The sequence below is a fragment of the Natator depressus genome, chromosome 1 (genome assembly GCF_965152275.1).
Source record: "Natator depressus isolate rNatDep1 chromosome 1, rNatDep2.hap1, whole genome shotgun sequence".
Classification (NCBI taxonomy): domain Eukaryota; kingdom Metazoa; phylum Chordata; order Testudines; family Cheloniidae; genus Natator; species Natator depressus.
Genome location: NC_134234.1, coordinates 156805833 through 156827637, shown reverse-complemented (window position 1 = coordinate 156827637; position 21805 = coordinate 156805833). Strand labels below are relative to the sequence as shown.

Sequence of the window (21805 nt, the reverse complement as noted above, 5' to 3'; positions counted from 1 at the left end):
CGAGTGCCATGCCTAAAAACAAGGACACTAAGAAGCTGGACCTTTTTGGGAGAAAAATTTATTCCACTGCCAGTCTCCAATTTAGAATATCCAACCATCAGGCATTGCTGGGGAGATATAATTATAACATCTAGGGCTCTTTGGTAGATGGAAGGACTCCCTGCCACAAGAACTCTGACAGGAGTTCACGTCCATCCTGGAGGAGGGCAAAACGGTAGCCAGGGCCGCTCTCCAGATGGCTCGTGGCTGCAATCCTTGGGGCTGTCCCAAGAAGTGCAGCAGTCTATTCGGGACCTTTCATTCGAGGGCAATGCTCTTTTTTCAGAGCAGACGGATATCAGGCTGCATGCCCTGAAAGATTCCCATGCCAAATTTCACTCCCTGGGCTTATACACCCCACAGGCCTCCAGAAAACATTTCTGGCCACCTCCACCATCTAGATTCTCGGGTCCACCGCATCAGAGCTTCTGCAAGAGAAGGGACAGAAATAGAGGCTTTAAACATCGTCATTCCACCCCATCCTCCTTGGCTGCCCAATTGGGCCCTGCGTGACACCCAGGTGGCCAGTGGCAGGCATTTTGAGGGTGCTCCCGAGGATGGTGTTCCAGTCTGGCCTCAGGATCCATTCTCCCCCTTTTGTTCCTGAACTGTTTGTCTCCTTTTCTCACTACATGAACTGGTTACAGATACATGCTGCAGTTTTCCTCCCTCCCACCTCCCTTCCCCATCCCTCTTCAGGAACCCGTCTCACAAGCAACTCCTCATCCAGGAGGTGGAAACTCTCCTACAGGGAGGGGCTGTAAATTAAATGCCCCAACATATATGTGGAAAGGGGTTTTATTCCTGATATTTCCTAGTCCCAAAGGTCAAAGGGGGCCTCAGACCCATTCTAGACCTGTGTTGCTTCAACAGATACCTCAGGAAGTTGAAGATCCGCATGGTCTCCTTGGCCTCCATCATATCCCCTCTCTGGATTCAGGATACTGGTATGCTGCCCTCAACTTAACAGATGCCTATTTCCATATTTCTATTTTCCACGGACACAAGAGATTCCTCCAATTCTTAGAGGGTCAATGCCATTACCAATTCAAGGCACTGCCCTTCAGCCTTTTGTCTGCTCTGAGGGTCTTCACAAAGTGTATGGCGGTAGTGGCTGCTTACCTGAGACGTCAAGGGGTGCAGATCTACCCATACCTTGACAACTGTCTTGTCAGAGGTAGGTCACAAGCCCAGGTTCAGCACAACATCAGTCTGGTGCGGGCCACCTGTCGGGATCTGCTTATAAATGAGGCCCCTGTTCAGTGAATAGAGTTTATAGGAGCAATACTCGATTCTACCCAGGCCAAGGCCTTTCTGCCAGAGTCTCGGTTCCAAGCCATGTTAGACCTCATCACCTACGTCAGAGCCAACCCGCTTACAACAGCCCGGGTATGCCTTAAACCGCTGGGACATGTGGCAACATGTACATATGTGGTCCAGCATGCGCATCTACGCCTCAGACCCCTGCAGACATAGCTGGTCTATGCTCCCAGAAGGCAAGATTTGGACCTAGTGGTCACAGTCCCATTGCACATCCTGTCATCCCTGGCTTTGTGGACAGACCCCCAATTGGTGTTGGAAGGGGCATGCATACACTTTACATGGAATGGACATGAGCAACACATCTCAGAGAACAACAGTTACGAAAAGTTAGTAATTTTTTTTTCTTCCAGGGCCATCCTCAGTGAGGGAACCACTCCTTTGGGTCAGTGTATCTCTGCTACCCTGGTTCGGGAGCACAACTTTATGGCCTTCTCACTTGAGCTTAACAGCCTGACTGGCACTTTTCCTTTGCTGGCATTAGCAAGTACATATGCAACCAGGAGTCCATTAGTGCCAACCAGTGTTGGCTCCACAAGCACTCGGAACCTGCCAAAGTCACCTGGTACCCAGTAGTGTCCATCAGTGAATTTCTCACTCCAGGGGGGTATAACCATATTCTGTCTTCCTGCCACCTTAACATAACCAATTTGTCCCATGGGACCTGGGAAACAGCCCTATCTCTCCACTTGGGCTAGTACCCACTTCAGTGTAGCATCCTTCTTAGGTTGCCCATGACAGTTCATCTCTTGGGTCCTTCTCCTACTGGTAGTAATTCTTTGAGCTCTCTTATAATATTCATTCCAAGAATTCCCAGTACCCTGTTCTCCATTAGAGTCTTTTCTGAAGATGTGTCCTTTAAACTACAGCTATGTCCAGGGCCGGCCTTAGGGCAGGGCAATCTAGGCGCCCACCCAAGGCCTTGTATGGGCTGGTGATTAAATTAAGGATCTGAAACCAAGCCTGTAAACCAGGAAGCCCTTGGGGCAGGGTGGGGGGGAGGAGTAGTTGTTTTAGAGAGAATACAGGGCACTCAGAAGAAATACAGCCAACCCCTCTGAGCCAAGGTTATTCGGAAAACAGAGAGATTTGAGGGGCATTGGTGAAAAGGGGCTAAAACCAAGGGAAGGAATAGCAGTGGTATAGAGAGGTTCCCATTTTATTTGTGGTACTTATGTGGCCCCTCACAAGGTCTAACCTATTTCTCCTCCTAGCCCCTCAGTGAGGTAGAGCAGTGCTGTTATCCCCATTGTACAGATCTTCTAAATGGACAAGCCCCAGGTTAAAGATGGATTCCAGTTCAGGTGACATGATCACATGTCACTGTAAGACTTCATTACCCACTTGCCAGCACACATGTATACAGGAAGACTTACAAGTAAACAGAGCCATTTACAACCAATTGTCCTGGTTAATGGGAGCCATCAAGATTCCAAGCCACCGTTAATGGCCCACACTTTGCATAATTATAATATGCCCTCAGAGTTATATTTCATATTTCTAGTTTCAGATACAAGAATGTTACATTTATACAAATAGGATGACCACACTCAGTAGATTATAAGCTTTGTAATGATACCTTACAAGAGACCTTTTGCATGAAGCATAGTCCAGTTACATTATATTCACACTCATTAGCATAGTTTCATAACATCATACGGATTGCGCTGTCACACCTCCAACTTCCTTTCAAGAGGAAGAGCTGCCCAGAACTTCTGTGCCTATTTATTTTCCTTTCCTGCCTGCAGTGGCTCTAATATACCTCAGAAGACTCATTTTTTTCCTCAGCTTTAAAATGTGGAATTTTCTTGGTGTTGGGTTGTAAATATTCTCCTGTGAGAACTGCAACTCAGTCACTTTTAGTGTTGTGTTTAAGAGCCTTCTGGAAAGTAACTAGTCTTTATATAGAAGTGAAAGCCGTGTTGCCAACTCTCATGATTTTGTCATGAGTCTCATAATTATTGTTTTCCTTAAAGCCCCAGCTCCTGGAGTCAAGTAGGTATGCGATGATTTCAGCCTTCATTCTTAAAGAAAAATGAAGTTTCTAGCCCTTTTGGCTATGGAGAAAGCTTCAAATGTGATCCCCGTACACCCTAAAGGCTCAAAAAGCAGAAGGCAAAAATAAAGAACACCAGATCTATTATTATTACATAATCTTATGGTTTTAAGGCCAATCTCATGATTTTTGATGAGCCTGATTCATGATTTTTGAACATTTGGGATTGGCAATACTGTGAAAGTGACTTGAAAGTGTCAGTTTCACTCCTGTTTAAGGATAGTTTCTATTCTATTATTTGTCCTGAGTCACGCATATGGGTCCAGGCAGGTGCAGTGTAAACTCACAGGGTGTTGGCCTAGTAGATCATTTAACTTTTGCAAACATCGTATTCCAAGCTTGGTGAGCTGCAAAAAAGTGATAGAAAGTAATCTAGATTTTTCTACAATTGTTTCAATTGTTGTATTCAAGAGTTAGTAACAAAGTAGGACTATACATTAAAATTTTAAACCTAACCAGTGTCCCTTAAGTGATTTGGCACAAGATATGAGAATGTTAGTATTAGAGCTGAGTGGGTCTAATATGTATTTAATTCTCTCTTTTTATATAGGAATTAGATACGGTGCTCCTGTCAGCTAATTTCTAAATTGTTGTCTAAAAAACAAACAAACAAACAAACAAAAACCCCTAGAGTTTTCAGTTGTCTAAAGAGCCCTGGAATCACAGTTAAGTTGTCCCCCTCGCCCCCCCCAACCCCCCCCCCCAAAATCTGAAATGGCACCTCTGTCTGAGAGGGAATTCAACTGGGGATCCTAGTGCTGGGGACCCTCAATGGGAGATTAGCCTGGGGAGAAAAAAAGGAGTTTGGGTAGGGGCCTAGGGGGAGTGTGGAAAAAAGAGAAAGGAGGCCAGGGAGCCTGGATGGGAGTAAGGGGAAGTAGAGCAGGAACCTGGAGCGAGGGACCCTGCATGGAGAGGAGATGACAGCTGGAGAGAGTTGTGAAATTCCCAAGGTACAATCTGGACTGATGAATAGCTGTGCCCCCTCAGTTCTCCAACCTGGGGCACTTTTTACACTGCTTTGCTGTGAAAGCCACCACTCCTGGTCTGCCCACACACAACTTCCAGCATGTAAGACACTCCCAGCTATATTGCCTGAGTGCTATGGCCAGCCACTCATGAATTACACTGCAGAGTAACACCAGCAAATTCCCATTCCCAGACTTGCCCCCAGAAATGTGCATCTTGTACTGTCTAGCACCCTCCTGGACAATACAAGCTCATATAAAGTCTGTCATTTCATTAATAGAAAATTAACTATTATTTCAAATGGATTTTCCCAGACACATCAATCCAAACATATTGGTTTAGATAAAACAATAAAACAAGTTTGTTAACTAATAATAAAGGGAAAATGCAACTAATATCTAATTTAACAAGCTAAATGAATTCAAAACAAGGGTCTCTCTCTCTCTCACCATGTGCTTCAGCAGTCTTGCTGTCTGGATTTTTTTTAGCCAGGACCTCTGTGGACAGGGCTGAATTTCCAATTAGCACAGGAGGCACGTACTTAGGACACCAGCATTCTAAAGGTGCCTAAAAGTTAAAAGTGGGTTAAAAGTTTCATTTTTTACAGAAAACATGAAGGTCAGCTTTAGGCAGCTTTAGGCTGAAGATGTTGTGCCTTAGGGGAGCATCTGGCCCTGCATCCGGCAGTTCCATGTTACTTTCCTTGTCCTTCAGGTTGTGGTGATGCCCTGGGCAGAGAGAAAGGGAGGAATATTTGGGGGCATCGGTTCTCCTTTCTTATACTTCCCTTTTTCTTTAAAAATCATTTCCAGCTGAAGTTCAGGAGACAGGAATTCTGTGGGGACAGGAACCTCCAGCTGTTTCTTTGCCAAGATGTAGATTTCTCATTCACACCCTTTTGCCTGCCAAAGATTGGCCACTTATACAGGCAATAGTCCATTTGATTTTGTTGACACCTGGTTTGTGACTATTTTTGCAGACTTGGAATATGTCTCAGTAATATCATACAGTAGACTCTCATAACTTTACATACAGTGTTGCCCCACACATTTTACCAGGACAATAATGATCAGAAAATTATGAGTTTTCAAATGATCCTTCACAAGGCATACTTTGTACAGAATTTATCATAGTCCTGTAAAAAGGGTAAACATAGGGGTTCAGACTGTCACAAGAGTAAAGCAACAGGACAAAAGAATCTGGAGGCTGAAGAGGCAATGGACTGGGGGAGTAGGCTTGAGTTTGTGTGTTTGGGGAAATTGACTGGGATTGTTGAAGAAATTGATTTTTGAATGTGCGGGGGGGGCACAAAGACTGATTTTTGGAATGGATCAGAAACTTATCTTGGGTGTGGATTCATTTTGCTTTGGGTTGTTGTCCATGTCTTAGCCTTACTACATCACTTACAAAGTAAGAGACGTTTATACCATGAGTCTCCATGATATTTGTTGTTTTTCTTAGAGCCCCAGCTCCTGGAGTCAGGTGCCTCAGATTCATTTTAAAGTTGGTTTCTAGTCCTTACGGTTGCAAAGAAAAGCTTGTATGCATGAAATCTAAAGGCTCAAAAACCCCAAAGGCCAAAAAAAAACAAACCACCCCAACATTTATTATTTTTTAAAATCTCAAGATTTTTAAGCCAATCTTTTGATTTTTGGGGACTTGATTCATTATTTTTGAATTCTTGGGGTTGGCGAGACTGAAAGGCAGTACATACTATTGTAAAGTTTTGGATCCCCTGAATAGACCCTGCCACCTTCTAGTTATTCATTTTTTAATGCAACCTTCTATAAATATAAGTTGCATCAACCATTTATGAATACAACATGTGAGAGTAAATGCAACACTGATTCTGGAAACTTGAATCACTTCTCTGTTGAAAGATCTCACAGCCTGACATAAGGCATAGGAGAGAAGGATGTTGCATTCCATTGTGAAGCCAATTTAGGGTGATGCTAAGGGAACTCTTTCAGGTTACAGAGTAGCAGCCGTATTAGTCTGTAACCGCAAAAAGAAAAGGAGGACTTGTGGCACCTTAGAGACTAACAAATGTATTTGAGCATAAGTTTTTGTGAGCTACAGTTCACTTCACATCTGATGTACTCTTTTTCTTCTTTCACGTTAGTTTCATTTCTCCTGATTTTCTCTGAGAATGTGGGTGGAGTCAGTGACAAAGGAAATGGTATTGCATTGCTAAATCAATTCATGATGATGCTACTGGTATACTTTTGAGTTAGTTTCATTTCTCCTGTTTTCCGTCTTGTATCTTGGGTGGAGCTGCTAATAAAAGAAGAAATTCTGTATTGGATAATAGTTTCCTGTTGGGCTGAGTACAAGGCAGGTAAGAATTGTTCTCCTTCTCTTTTCAGTAACTATTTAGAAGTTTGTATGTATCTTTAATTCATCTCTTTTCATAGCTAAACGTGGGTAGGCTGGTAGACACTGTAAGGATATCTGAAATAAGAGAGAAGAATAAATGAGTTTTGGGGCACAGGATTTCTCCCTATAAAATTATCCGGGTTACAAAATAAATATGATTGTTTACTCTTTATGAGGATGTATTTGGGAGCCAAAGTTTTAAATTGCTGAAGTGTGATGCATTTTTAGGGGTTTGTGTGTTGAGAAGGCTGGAGTTGTTTTGGGAATTCAGCCTAACAGCCTGGATAACTGTCTAATTGTTTTCAGTGCTGTGAGCATTGTGTCTGGTCAGACTTTCATTCCTGTGGAGGCTGCATGGAATTAAACTATAACAAAGAGGATGGGGTTTAGAGTCAATAATTCTGAGGCAATCACAACAATATCGCAGGCAGAAGTCTGTGCCACTTTTCAGATGGACAAAAGTTGAATTAAAATTATGTTTGGGAAAGGCGGTATGTGAAAATGGCATCTTCTCACTAAACAGTCAGGCCCCCTGTGCATTTAGTGTCAATAGTTGCTTGATTTAGTGACTAAAGTAAGTTTTGGCTATTTCTTTCAGCACCACAGCTCCAAGACAGCTATGGAAAAGTGAGCAGGATTCTAGTCAGGTTCATATATTAAAAGAATTGTGCAAATTAATGCATAATTTTCATTACTAACAATAAAATCAATGGGTACAATTGAATGTATATTTAGGAATGGATTCATGACACATTGGGAGATAAATACAGGAAAGCAAGGGAAAAATTAATCCACCATTATATTGATGAATGGAGGCACAGGTTGCTCTGGGGGAAAATAATATGTGTGACTTTATTACCGGCAGCCCTGTCGACAACAACAAAATGGGGGTGGGAAAAAGGAGGAGAGACTTGTGGAATACTTTTGGAAAATATAATTTTTTCACAAAATTTGAAAAAAAGTCAGCCAGCTCTATAGCTTGTTAAAAAATGACAATTTCTTCAAAAAATTCCTCTTTTTTTTGTTTTTTTTTTTCATTTCCAAATATCCCTATTTCAACCATGTATTTTCCCTTGGATGAGATATCTCCACAGATTAACAGGTGTTTTCAGGAGCATTTGGGGACTGATTGCTACCCAGTCTAGCTTAGCTGCCCCAGGGCCCGGACTGAAGGCCTGCAAAGTGTTTATTTAAGGTGACTTTAAAAATAAAATTGGGCATGTACTATTTTTTCTTCTTTATGAAGTATAAAGAAACCCTAAATGGTGGTTGTTTTTTAAAAAAGTTCTATTTTTTTCCTGCTGTTTCATGCATTAGAACTGTAACTAATGTCAAGTCTAGTCTTCCCCATTTTGCTATAGGCTTGTTTTAGAAGACACGGAAGTCTAGATCAGCCATTGATTAAAGGGATGAGGGTTATGATACTTCCACTAAAGAATTTTTCTTCTTACTCTTTTTTTAAGCATCTCAATTAAGTAGGTTTTTAATAAAACAAACGCCCCCTCCATTTTTAAACCAACTGCATTAATTGGAGGGGCGGGGGGGAAATCACTGCCTCGCTCAGTCAGTCTAGTAACTGTGAGATCATAAACCTCCTATTTCTCCAGACATTCTTCCAGGAGAAAAAGGATAGACATGACCTGAATTTTTACTACATTAAAACTAAACAGGAAAAGAAAAAAAGAGTAAACTTCCACTTCTCCTTTTCACAATACTATATAATGCAGCAAAAAGGCCACAACCCCTTTTTGTTCTTTTATGGGCCACTTTTAAGCAAAGGGAGTGGTCCACTTGTAAAGAGCCAGCCACCAGTTGTCCGGATTTGCCTTTCTGAAAAATGAAATGTCATTTTTCTAAATCCACAGGCTCATGGAAACTCTCCACAAAAGGAATGGCTGGAGAGCGGAGTGTTGGTTTGTGGTCCTTACCTCTGTTTGTCAACTATCCATTTAGGCCCCATTCCTGAGATACAAATGTGCTAAACTCCCAACTCACAAAAGTAAATTTAAGTGTGGGGGTGAGTATTTACAGGATCTGGGCCTTAAATAGGACACTTGTGGGGCAGAAGCATTCTGCTCATACCCCCTATCACACTGGTAGAGCTGCTCACATTTTTTCCCATCGAAATATTCTATTGATGAAAACATGTTTTTTCAACTATAATGGGGGAAAAAAACAAGCTTGGTCAAAATGTTCTGATTCTTTTAAATGAAAAAGAAAAATGATTGAAAATCATTTTTTGAGAGCTGATCATTGTTAAAAGGGCATTTTTGAGGGAAATTTGGGAAAACGTTAAAATGTTTCAAAATCTCCCATTAAAAGTAATTGGCATTTTTTTGGAGCAACTCAGCACAGTGATGCAGTACAAATAAGGGGTCACCTCAGCTGGTTCAAACCAACACAAATCCATTGGTTTGAAAAGAACTACACCAGCTGATTCTAGCAGAGATCTGGCCCAACCAATAACAATATGGTTTTGACTTTCTCCATTGTTATTACTATTGCAGAGCTGAATTCACTCACGCCCACGTATCGTTTTCAGAGCAATATAGAAGAGTTGCCAGACCAGACATTTGCTTTTCAGTGACAGTTAATGAACAAGTCCCAGAGCTGCTGGGCATCTTCATCTGGCAAGCAAAGAAGCAGACAGGTAATGTATAAACCATCACTGCGTAGGATGCCGGCACAGTCAGGGCCTGGAGCTTACTTGATGACCAAAGAATCACAAGTATTCCATGGAGGAACACCCCCCACACAGTCAAATGCAGCTTTTGGAGCATCGCTGTCGACACAGACTAAAGCAGTTTTTGCAGGATCATTCCCAACTCAGTCAGAAGAAGATTTTGGAGTACCACTCCCGCCTGAGTCAGAAGACAGTTTCGTAACATCGCCCGCACCGGCACAGACCAACACAGTTTTTACAGGATTGCTCTCAACGCAGTCAAATGCTGTGTTTACAGGATCACATCCAGCCCAGTCAAAAGGAGGATTTCCAGGATATTTCCCTGTGCAGACTAAAGCAGTTTTTCCAGGATCTCTCCCAACACAGTCAAAAGAAGCTTTAAGAAGCCTGCAACCAACGGAGTCAAAAGGAGCTACTGCAGTGCCACAGCCTTGCGCACAGAGTGCACCTCCAGAGTGGTATGAGATGATTCGGAGACACACAGCAGCAGTCCAGTGGGCGGAGTCTGAGAAATATCATCAAGAAAAGATGAAACAGCAAGGGGGAATATATCATTTCCAAGAGCAACAGAATAAGGCAAGTCAGATATTTGGCATTTGAGTGAAAACTGACTCCTCTGAGATTAATGTTCAGCTGCTGTCAGGGCTGAATTTTCAGTGGTCTGGGCTCACTTCTGCATACACAATCTGCAGACACAGATCAAAACAGTTCTTTCTGTCTCTGTGTGTGATTGTGTGTGCAAGTCTGGGCACCAATCCTGCAAACACACATGTTGAACTTCATGCACATGTGTAAATCCCTTTGACTGGTATAGTACTTTGTAAATCACATGCGTAAATATTTCCAGGATTGGGGGCCAGGTGCTCAGTCGTGTAATTACTAAGATTTGCCCCTGCATTTCATTTCCAGGTGTAAAAAAATGTAGGCATAGAAAATAGAAGGGCCACAGCCTGACTCCAACTTTCCCCTAGAATGTATATCTTAATGAATATTCATATTAAGAAACTTTAAACAGATATAATGGGATTTGAGTTTTTGTTTCTTCTTTAAATGAGGCTCCTGTGCTTTCAACAGAAATTGATAGAAATACAAAGACTCTTATTTCATATTCTATGTTTAACACTGAGAAAATCAGAATAGACATTTGAAAAAATTATATTAAAGTTATTAAAGCAGTTAAATAATGTTATTAGATAATAAGCATTGCAATTATGATCAGGGGTGCAAAAATATTTTCCCCATGGTGATAAGTATTGTCTTTCCTAGGTATTCTGCACTTTGTTTCAATATATCTATTTCCTGAAATAGTGCTCTCAATTCAGGGTGGAAAATAAGAATTTAGCTTTTTATCTCCATACACAGATACCAAATTTTAGATTAAGATAGGAAGCTGCCTCACCTGTTAAATCATAAAATACTGACAGGTTTCAGAGTGATAGCTGTGTTAGTCTGTATCAGCAAAAAGAACAAGGAGTCCTTGTGGCACCTTAGAGACTAACACCTTTATTTGGGCATCTGATGAAGTGGGTTTAAGCCCATGAAAACTTATGCCCAAATAAATTTGTTAGTCTCTATGGTGCCAGAAGTCCTCCTCATTTTTTTTTCATAAAATACTAGTTTTCTCAAAATGACATGGCTACCTTAAGTGCAGCAACCTGCAGAGAGGTTGCCTGAGGGAAGAATTTGGAGGAGGCTGCAGGAAGTCAGTCTGTATGCGCAGTCAGGGACACTAAGATGTAGTTGGAACAGCACGGTAAATAACTGCTCTAGTAAACAGCCAGTTTTGTTTAATAAAAGTGGAGTCCCTCGTGTGTTATTACAAAGCAGGTGGTACATGAAACAAGTGACATCAAGTAATCACCTTTTTTAAAAAATCAGGTGTATTTATTCTTTCCCTGGGCACAATATCCTGCCCTGGAAGGGAGGAGGTAGGGGAAGGATCAACATAATAATCTAAAAGCTAATGACCAGCTGTTAGCCCATAAAGAAATTACAGCACAACCTGGGGAGAGGGATAGCTCAGTGGTTTGAGCATTGGCCTGCTAAAACCAGGGTTGTGAGTTCAATCCTTGAGGGGGCCATTTAGGGATCTGAGGCAAAAATTGGGGATTGGTCCTGCTTTGAGCAGGGGGTTGGACTACATGACCTCCTGAGGTCCCTTCCAACCCTGATATTCTATGATTCTCACTTATCTCTGCACACTCTGACTCACATACAAACTATATATTTCTCCAGAGCACACAACAGTGATTTAATAGGGATAATGTACTGAGGTTTCTTATTACTAAGACCTTCAGTATTTAACGATATATACTGCAATACATGAACTAGCACATTATGATGCATTATAAATTAATACAAGAAAAAACTGCAGTTACCAAAAATAACTGAAGAAAGGACATTTGATGGGGTGGTGTTCTTGCTTTTCTTATTGTGTATTCACTTGCTAATTTATAAAATTCAGTAATTTGCAATGGATATTTCAGCCATTGGTGCAAATTAGCTAAATTTTGCTGAATTTACAGAAATGTGTTTACCTTGTCAAGAATACTACAGAAGGCTTGTAGCTCACAGTACAAAGCTAGTGGTATGGTGGGGTGAAGTACAGTTTGCTGATGATGTACATCATTTATGGCACAGACATGTTTAACTTTGCCCGATTCTGTGAAATGAGCTCAAATGAAATGTAACGTTATTCTTACAGAACGCAGAACACATCTTGTACAACCAATATGAGGAGAAAATCCGTCCCTGTATTGATCTCATTGACTCCCTGAGAGCGCTCGGAGTAGAAAAGGACCTGGCTTTGCCAGCAATTGCAGTGATTGGAGACCAGAGTTCTGGAAAAAGCTCGGTTCTAGAAGCCCTGTCCGGAGTTGCTCTCCCTAGAGGCAGTGGTAAGAATTTACCTTTCAGCTTTTCATCTCAGAAATCTGACTCTTCCCTTAGTCGCAGTGGTGTGTTTCTATCTGATATTCTGTAATTCATGTCAGTTTGGGGACACTGAAAGTTGGGTTTAGATTCATCCCTGACACAACCCAAAAGAATTTGTATTTTCCCTATCCCATCATACAGAAAACACTGTTATGATGAGAACTGCGCGGCAACTGGAATATCCCTTTTGTGGGAAATTCCACTATTTTGAAATTTGCTTTCATTCCATGCGGGAATAAAACGTCATATTTCAGACTTAATTGTGAAACAACTTTTGAAAATGTTATTTTGGGTCAATTGAAACATTTAGATTCAATAACATCGAAATGTTTTGTTTCAATGTTGACTTTATATTCAGCAGAGGTAATTGTGTGGAGTGAAACCTCTGAAAGGGAATCAACTGCTCCTTAGCCAGATAATAGCAACCTTTGTTCCAGAGAACCCTGTGCTGGCACAGGAGGACATCTACCTGCTGCTCTCATGACCCAGGCAGCAGTATGGGCATGCAAAAGATCTTCTGACAGCATATGCTAAAGCTAGTGTCTAAACAGGAGATGCATGCATTGTGTTCCAAGTATTTACGAAAAACACCATGTTAAAGCTCGGCAAAAGGTGTTGTTATTCTAAGCCACTTTGTTATACCAATAAAATAAAAACCAGCAGGCTCTTATTAAAGGGGATAAGACAAAATGTCACATTTACTGTGAATACAAAAAGAATCGTAGTAGGCAGTCAGTTATAGCTATAACATTTCATTCAGTTTCACATTAATTCACATGTTCGTTCATACACACACACAGGTTCTGCAGCTGCTTTATAGTTACCAGTCCTGAATGTAGCTTGAGTTCATGGCTTGGGTTCGTAGCTTGTGGCGGCTAACTGGCCAGGAAAGCCGGGCACAAGGAAGAGCTGGGTCTCTGTTGGGCATGCACCGATGCCCTTCCATGTTGGCAGCAGAATGCTACCCTCCAAAGTCTTCCATCTCACCCATCCTTTTTGTAGGCTTTAGTTTGAATCCAGAGTCTATAGGTCTTGCTGTGTCACTGGGTCCGGTGTGATTGATCACCCATCAATTGCAGACATGACTTTCAGCCTAGGACCTGGCTTTGATGTTTCTTCAATTGTACTTTTGTTCTTTTCTTTTGAGGGTGGACTCCTCTTACTTTGTCAGGGCTGTTGTCTGCATCTTCAGCCGTTGGGTGTTTACACTTTATTTCATCAGGACAGGCTGGGGCTGGAGGTTGATTCCATCATCCATCCATACCTCATTCACACATCTAAACTAAACTAATAAGATTACAGCAGGGTTTTGCAAAAATGAAGGTTGCAGCAAGCTTTTACAAAATGGAGTGAGCATTTTAAAATGGAGTTTGACACAAGTTAAAATGGAGTTTGCGTTACAATATGGACAAGTGTAAGGAAGGGCAAACAGTGAGCAGAAGTTACAATATAGAAAGTATAATGAATGACAAACAGTGAGCAGGAGTTTCAGCGATTTAAGCAGCAATTGGATTGAAAGTGAAACTCAATTAGCCAATTATTGGGGTAACCAGTTTTATGAATGAATGTTGTTTCATTCATAAAACTTTCCTTATGAAGTTATATTAATAAAGTGAACAATTAAAAACAATTTCATTGATCAGTTCTACAACTTTATTCTGTCTATCAACAGAAGAACTGCCAGGGACAAGGCAGGTAAACCAAAGTAATTCCAGAGCACTCTTCCGCGTCCTTGCTTCACCTTCACACCTTCTTTGTGTGAGGTAGGCCAGAGTGGAAGTCTCCTCCTTTTTGTATCTGTCAAGTTTGGTTGCTATTCCTGTTACCTTGTTCTTCGGTTCTCCCATCCTTGAGGCTGTTGGCTGGATTCCAGTCTGCCCTCTGGGGGTCCTCTGGTTGTTTCCACTTGACGCCTTCTTCAGCAGATGGACACTGGATTCTTAGGCTGGCACCTCCCTGATCATTCAGTTATTATCCACACCAAGCATCCATCCACATACATCCTCTATCTCTATTTTAATCACAATTGTTAACAAAGCGAGATAAATACAACAAAAGGGCGGGGAGTCTCTGTGTGCTGTTTCTGTTGTTACAAACTATTGCTTTGAGAACAGACTCTGTTTTAGGATGTACTAACACAATTAGCAGCTTGCAAGTTTCACACATAGAGGGAGAGAAACAGTACCAAAAACCAAGAGACCTCTTAATTAGTAATACCCTGGAATTTAAACTATGGGGAATCAAACTCATTTGTGATTTTAATACAGAACTTCTTTAATATGATCCAACAGATCCAATCTAATTGCCTTCTATGACGAGATCACTGGCTCTGTGGATGAGGGGAAAGCAGTGGACGTGTTGTTCCTTGACTTTAGCAAAGCTTTTGACACGGTCTCCCACAGTGTTCTTGCCAGCAAGTTAAAGAAGTATGGGCTGGATGAATGGACTATAAGGTGAATAGAAAGTTGGCTAGATTGTCGGGCTCAATGGGTAGTGATCAATGGCTCCGTGTCTAGTTGGCAGCTGGTATCAAGTGGAGTGCCCCAAGGGTCAGTCCTCGGTCCAGTTTTGTTCAATATCTTCATAAATGATCTGGAGGATGGTGTGGATTGCACCCTCAGCAAGTTTGCAGGTGACACTAAACTGGGAGGAGAGGTAGATACACTGGAGGGTAGGGATAGGATACAGAGGGCCCTAGACAAATTAGAGGATTGGGCCAAAAGAAATCTGATGAGGTTCAACAAGGACAAGTGCAGAGTCCTGCACTTAGGACGGAAGAATCCATGACCGCTACAGACTACAGACCAAATGGCTCGGCAGCAGTTCTGCAGAAAAGGACCTAGGGGTTACAATGGATGATAAGCTGGATATGAGTCAACAGTGTGCCCTTGTTGCCAAGAAGGCCAATGGCATTTTGGGATGTATATGTAGGAGTGTTGCCAGCAGATCGAGGGACGTGATCGTTCCCCTCTATTTGACATTGGTGAGGCCTCATCTGGAGTACTGTGTCCAGTTTTGGGCCCCACACTACAAGAAGGATGTGGAAAAATTGGAAAAAGTCCAGCGGAGGGCAACAAAAATGATTAGGGGACTGGAACACATGACTTATGAGGAGAGGCTGAGGGAACTGGTATTGTTTAGTCTGCGGAAGAGAAGAATGAGGGGGGATTTGATAGCTGCTTTCAACTACCTGAAAGGGGGTTCCAAAGAGGATGGCTCTAGACTGTTCTCAGTGGTAGCTGATGACAGAACAAGGAGTAATGGTCTCAAGTTGCAGTGGGGGAGGTTTAGGTTGGATATTAGGAAAAACTTTTTCACTAGGAAGGTGGTGAAGTACTGGAATGTGTTACCTAGGGAGGTGGTGGAATCTCCTTCCTTAGAAATTTTTAAGGTCAGGCTTGACAAAGCCCTGGCTGGGATGATTTAGTTGGGGATTGGTCCTGATTTGAGCAGGGGATTGGACTAGACGACCTCCTGAGGTCCCTTCCAACCCTGATATTCTATGATTCTATGATTCTAACAGGGGGTCATGGGTCTGGAGTCTTCGTCCAACCTCTCTTGTACCCCAAGGGAGGGGTAAGGAGTGAGGATGTGCTATGGTCAAGGGCAGGCATTTGGCTGGCCTTTTAGTGTTTTATCTTCCCCCCAATCCTCCCTTGCCCTTCCTGACTGGTTGCTTGACCTTGCCTTGAGATAAGAGTTGTGTCAGTCTTCAAGAGTATGCTCATATATTATATTCCCATCACGCCCAGTAACACTTTAACTGCTCTTATCTGTTCCCATTGTACTAACAAACCCATCTAGCTAGGCAGAAGTAACACACACAGTGTCTTTGTCCTTTGTTCACACATATTAGTAAGAATGTATGTGTATCAAAAAATCAAACAGGCAAGCAAAACCCAAAATACTATCTCAAGTAAAAATACAGGCCTGAATCCTACATTATCACTAGCACTCCTGACAGGGTTCTATAGAAATAACTCTTAAAAATCTATAGAAATTAATACATCTACAGAATATTTAAACAAGTCTATGCAATACAAAATGATATCCCTACTATCGAACCGGATCAGGGTACAATTCTATCTTCGGGATATCATTCTGAACAGCTATTTTAAAGGTACAAAGCATCGAGCATACACACACCTTTAAAGTTTCCTCTCTCTTCAGATATATATTACTGGTTTCCATTACCCATTTTAACTATACGAAATAGCTTTCAAACAAATGTGAAATCTTTCAAGACAGAATAAATTTTTAAAATATGGTCATTGCACAGTGCGGCATACAAATGGGATGATAGTTTTCCTCACTGCCCTACCAATGCCCAGCATGCTTTCCCAGCTCTCAGATATTCCAAGGTGTGTGAGCTGTGTTTGGGCATTCTTCTGCATACTGTAGGAAAAGCTACATTCTATGGTGTGCTCTGTACCCATTCAAAAGGATGTCCGTTAACAGAATTAACTCTCTTTATGGACAACTGCAGGTATTGTTACCAGATGTCCCTTAGTGCTCAAACTGAAAAAACTGGCTCCTCAGCAGGAATGGAAAGGGAAAATTAGTTACTGGGATATAGATGAAGAGCTCCACCATCCCTCAGTGGTAGAAAAAGAAATAAGAAAAGGTAAGTGCTATTTATTGCATTCTGATTTAATTCATCAAATCATCCTTTTCATCCTTTATTCCCTTCTGTTAGGCAGCATAACATTTCCCAAATTAACACCCTGCATCATAACTGCTGAGAATGCCAAGAACACAGGGAGCCACATTCCCAGCTGGAATAAAGCAGCACGACTCAGCTGATCTCAGCGGCGTTGCAGCATTTTACATCAACAGTGATTTGCTCCAGGAGTTTTCAGACCAGCTCAGGCCATAGTGTATCTAAGTCATCATTCTGCACTTGGCTTTGACGAATTCCTAGTATTCTAGGGGAAGACAAAAAAAAAACATGTATTGTACTCACATGGCACTAGCTAGTTGTTCAGTGTTCCGCATGATAGGAGAAAACACCTCTTCTACCCCAAGGGCTATCAGCTTATGCCCTGAAGCTTAAGGTTTGATTGTCCTTGGCTTAGCTTCCATAGTTACCTACATTGTTATTGGTCATAACATTGTTTGTTTTTACATATATATTTATTCTCTGACGTTTTCAAGAAATAATTTTTAAAATACTGGTACGGTAGCGAGGTAAGTGACATAAAAGTCAAATAAGCTAATTATGCGTCTGAAGGTTTCTCATGAGAAATTATTTACTTTGATATCAAGAAATAGCAGCAATACAGAGCTATAAAATGGTGGTGTTATGTTGAATTAACAAATCAGTCGCACGTACTAGCCAGCTTCTGTGAGGTGGTGTTTGATTTAGACAGTGTGGTCTGATGGTTAAAGCAGAGTACTGGCACTCAATATCCTTCCATTCTGTTCATGACTCTGCCACTGATTTGCTATATGACCTTGGACAGGTCACGTAATCTCTGTGCCTCACTTCATCCATTTATAGAATGTGTATAATAAACCTTTGCTACCTTGCAAGGCTGTCAAGGATTAACTAATGCATGTCCAGCATTTTGGAGATGAGGAACCAATTGTGTAAATGCTAAGTATTTTATTGTATCACTATATTATTATTTTTATTAAAACATCTCCATGTATTTGATTTTTCTACATTGAGATTTCTGAAAGTTTAATTCATAGTGTATTCTTCAATTTTTATTAAGGCTCAAATCCTGAAAAGGAGTCCAATCATGCCCCATTGATTTCCATGGGATTTTGTGTGGCGAGGATTGTGTCCCAAAATGCCTTTCTTTAAAAAAAAAAAAAATCCCAGGGGACAACAGGAGCTTTCCAATTCTGATATGTTCTAATCTGAAATTCCCATGAGGCGTTTCTAAAGTTTGCTTTTCTTGTCTTTCCCTTTCCTCCTTTGTAGCCCAGGATGCAATTGCTGGTGAAGGAGTGGGCATTAGCCAGGAATTAATTTCCCTCGAAATTAGCTCTCCAAATGTTCCAGATCTGACACTGATTGATCTGCCAGGGATTGCGAGGGTGGCTGTAGGGAATCAGCCACAAGACATTGGAGAACAGGTAATGCAACATACATGTTCTGAGCTAGGAATCAGTTAAGTTACATTAGTGGAGATCTACTGAACAAATTATCTTAAACAGAAGGTTTTGCTGGAGGATCTAGACCAGTGGTTGGTAACCTGCAGCCCATCAGGGTAATCCACAGGCAGGGCTGCCCGCAGCTCCCAGTGGCCACAGTTCTCCGCAGGGGTGTGCTGGCCACCACTTCCCACAGCTCCCATTGGCCGGGAATGGTGAACCATGGCCCCTGGAAGCTGTGGACTGTCAATGTACACAAACTGTCTCGCGGCCCCCCAGCAGATTACCTTGATGGGCTGCATGTTGCCCACCACTGATCTAGACAATAGTATTCTATACAGTTAACTTGTCTCACAACCAGAATTAAAGATGTTGTAGACAACAGACAGGACAGTTATTGGTGGAGGAAGTGCTGAAAATAAGAGTGATGGTCACTTAGAATGAAACACATGCTGGTCAGCCCTACAGACGAAATTCAGCAAAAGAAAGTCTCATAATTAAATAAATCTCTGTCTAGTGTATTCTTCTACAACTGAGGACTATGGTGTATAGTAAGGAAAAGACAAACTGGCTCCATTAATTTTACTGTCTCTCAGTGCTTCCCCACATAATGGATCAAATTCTAACTTCAGCAGAGTTATTGCGAATTTACAGCAGTGTAAATGAGGGTAGTATTTGACGCATTTTTTCTGAAGCATGTTGAACACTTTATGGAGTGAAAAAGACAATGCATAAAGTAGAAGTGAGTGACGATTTTCTGGTCTTTCTTTTAGAAAAGGTAACAAACTAAAATATTTATAATTCAAATAGGAATTCTAAGAACAAGGCCACTTGTAATATAGACCTAGTGCAGGGGTCACCAACCAGTCAATTGCGATCCACTGGTCGATCCTAGAGGATCTCCCAGTCGATTGCGATTTCCGGTGGTGCAGTGTGGCTGCCACTAAGGCAGGCTCCCTGCCCACCCCGGCCCCATGGCGCTCCTGCAAGCAGCCAGCACGGCCCCGCAGCGGGGGTCGGGGTCTCCCTCCGTGCGCTGCTCCTACCTGAGAGCACCGCCCCCGCAGTTCCCACTGGCCGGGAGAGCTGCGGGGGTGGTGCTTGCAGAGAGGGGCAGCCCACGGAGCCATGGCCCCCCGTCTACCCCCCGTCTACCCGTTGGCCCCTTCCAGGAGTGGTGTGGGGCCTGGGTAGGCAGGGATCCTGCCTTAGCCTCGCTGCGCCTGCCACTGACCAGGAGCTACCGGAGGTAAGTGCTGCCTGTCGGAAGGCCACATCCCAACCCCCAGCCCTGACCCCCCTCCCAGAGCCAGCACCCCATACCCCCTCCTGCACCCCAACCCTCTGCCCCAGCCTGGAGCCCCCTCCTGCACCCAAACTGCCTCCCAGAGCTTGCACCCCTCACTCCCTCCTGCACCCCAAATCCCCTGCCCCAGGCTCAGCCCAGCGTCCCCTCCCACACTGTGAACCCCTCAGCCCCAGCCCAGAACCTGCACCCCCTCCCGAACCCCAACACCCTACCCCAGCCTGGTGAAAGTGAGTGATGGTGGGGAGAGCGAGCAGTGGGGAGGGGGGGTGGAGTGAGTGGGGCGGGGCTTTGGGGAAGGGGCGTAGCTTTGGGGAAGGGGCAGGACAGATCCTGGGTTGCGCTCAGATTCAAAAAGTGATCTTGGGCGTTAAAAGGTTGGAGACCACTGCCCTAATGTTAGCAGGAGTTTGAGGGGTGGATGGTGATGTATAGTAGATATGTGTATTAGTACCTCCCCCACAATACATGTAAATTGTAATGAGAGGTGCAGGACTTGACAAATGTCAGCAAATGTTGATTGAATCAAAAGGGTTTGGGCAACGAATTCTCAAAGATAATACAAGTGGGCTCCCTTATCCAGCCAGAATGCAGGGAAACAATCACTTTATTTTGCGATGAAATTACTATAGTAATTTGTACAACTCTGCTCATTGTATCCACAATAAAATAGTTGGTGTGACACCAGCTGCACATGACAATTGTCCTGAATGTCCCACATTCTCCAGATGCAAAATAAGGGAGATAAAGCATCTTACTTTTGAATATGACAGAAAATGGTATTGAAGGGAAATATAGAAGACAAGGGAAGATTTATGGAAACTCAGGATAATAGTTACATGAATTTAATATAACTAGAGCTATGTGAACCTTTGGCAACACAACACAAAACCATGAGAAACTCTGATTGTTGGGATTCAAACATGGGGGGAAAACAGCCAAATATGTCAGTTTTATTTATTTTTTATGAATCTCTCATTGAAAGGCAAAGACAAGATATTCTGCTCTCTTTTGATAGGCACACTTTTGAGATGGATGTATGTAACTCTACATTTTATCTGATCTTGACATATCAGTATAATCCAACTTGATTTTTTTCTTCGCTGTGCATTTAGACAATAGAATTTGGTTGTTTCTAATGCAGGTAAAATATCATTACATATTCATCATTGAATAGATTGTGTACCGGGCCTAGTAAATTTTTATGACCATTTCCCAAGGCTGATATAAAACCAGTCTGTTCTGGGGCATGTACCACATTTGGATTACCTTTAGATAATCAGGCTGAATTCAGCCGCTGACATTTGCACCTTAGCTTCTATTGTATGATTGTATCCGTCATGTGTATGACATTCCACCTAGTCAGATGATGAGCAGCCTGGCATCCAATGCCATTTGTCACATCAAACTTTACTGCATTTCTTTCTTACCATATTTTATTACAGATCAAAAAGTTAATTAAAAAATTTATTGCTAAGCAAGAGACTATAAATTTGATAGTGGTGCCAAGTAATGTGGATATCGCAACAACAGAGGCACTGAAAATGGCTCAAGAGGTAGACCCTGATGGAGAAAGAACTCTAGGTGAGACATACTTTTAAAAATACAAATGGGGGGAAGGTAGGTCATAGAGTTCTAAAATTCTTCCCACCCTGCCCCAACCCTGCAAAGAGTTACCTGCTATGAGGAAAAAACAAGCTCTGTGGAATAACATGAATTTTGCACACGGATAAAAGGGAACGGATACCTAAAGGGATAGCTCAATTTGGGACCCTACTGCCATTGATACTATGCCTATAAATATCTTGAAAATGACAAGATTAAAAATTAATATTGTAAAAGCTCTGCTATTAATTTGATATCCCTAGGTGTTCCTGAGAAAGGTGGGGGGAAGATAGAGGGGCTGGGGGGAAAAAAAAAACTTACAGCACAGCTGGAGAAGTCACTTTAGTATATGCTGTCGGGAACAGTGCTGCATTGGGTGACTAGATACCTGCAATAGATTTTTCCCATCATTAAT

At 42.3% G+C, this 21805-nt stretch overlaps 1 protein-coding gene across 1 annotated transcript in view; it reads left to right on the top strand.

Moving 5' to 3' along the window:
• Positions 1-9270: 9270 nt before the first annotated feature.
• Positions 9271-21805, top strand: part of LOC141997324 (interferon-induced GTP-binding protein Mx1-like) — a 24709-nt gene continuing 12174 nt past the window's right edge. The window contains exons 1-5 of the mRNA XM_074969635.1: positions 9271-10019; positions 12148-12340; positions 16864-17001; positions 18307-18461; positions 21231-21369. Coding sequence (XP_074825736.1) covers positions 9354-10019; positions 12148-12340; positions 16864-17001; positions 18307-18461; positions 21231-21369 — 1291 coding nt within the window. The 5' untranslated portion in view covers positions 9271-9353. The remainder of the gene's footprint in view (positions 10020-12147; positions 12341-16863; positions 17002-18306; positions 18462-21230; positions 21370-21805) is intronic.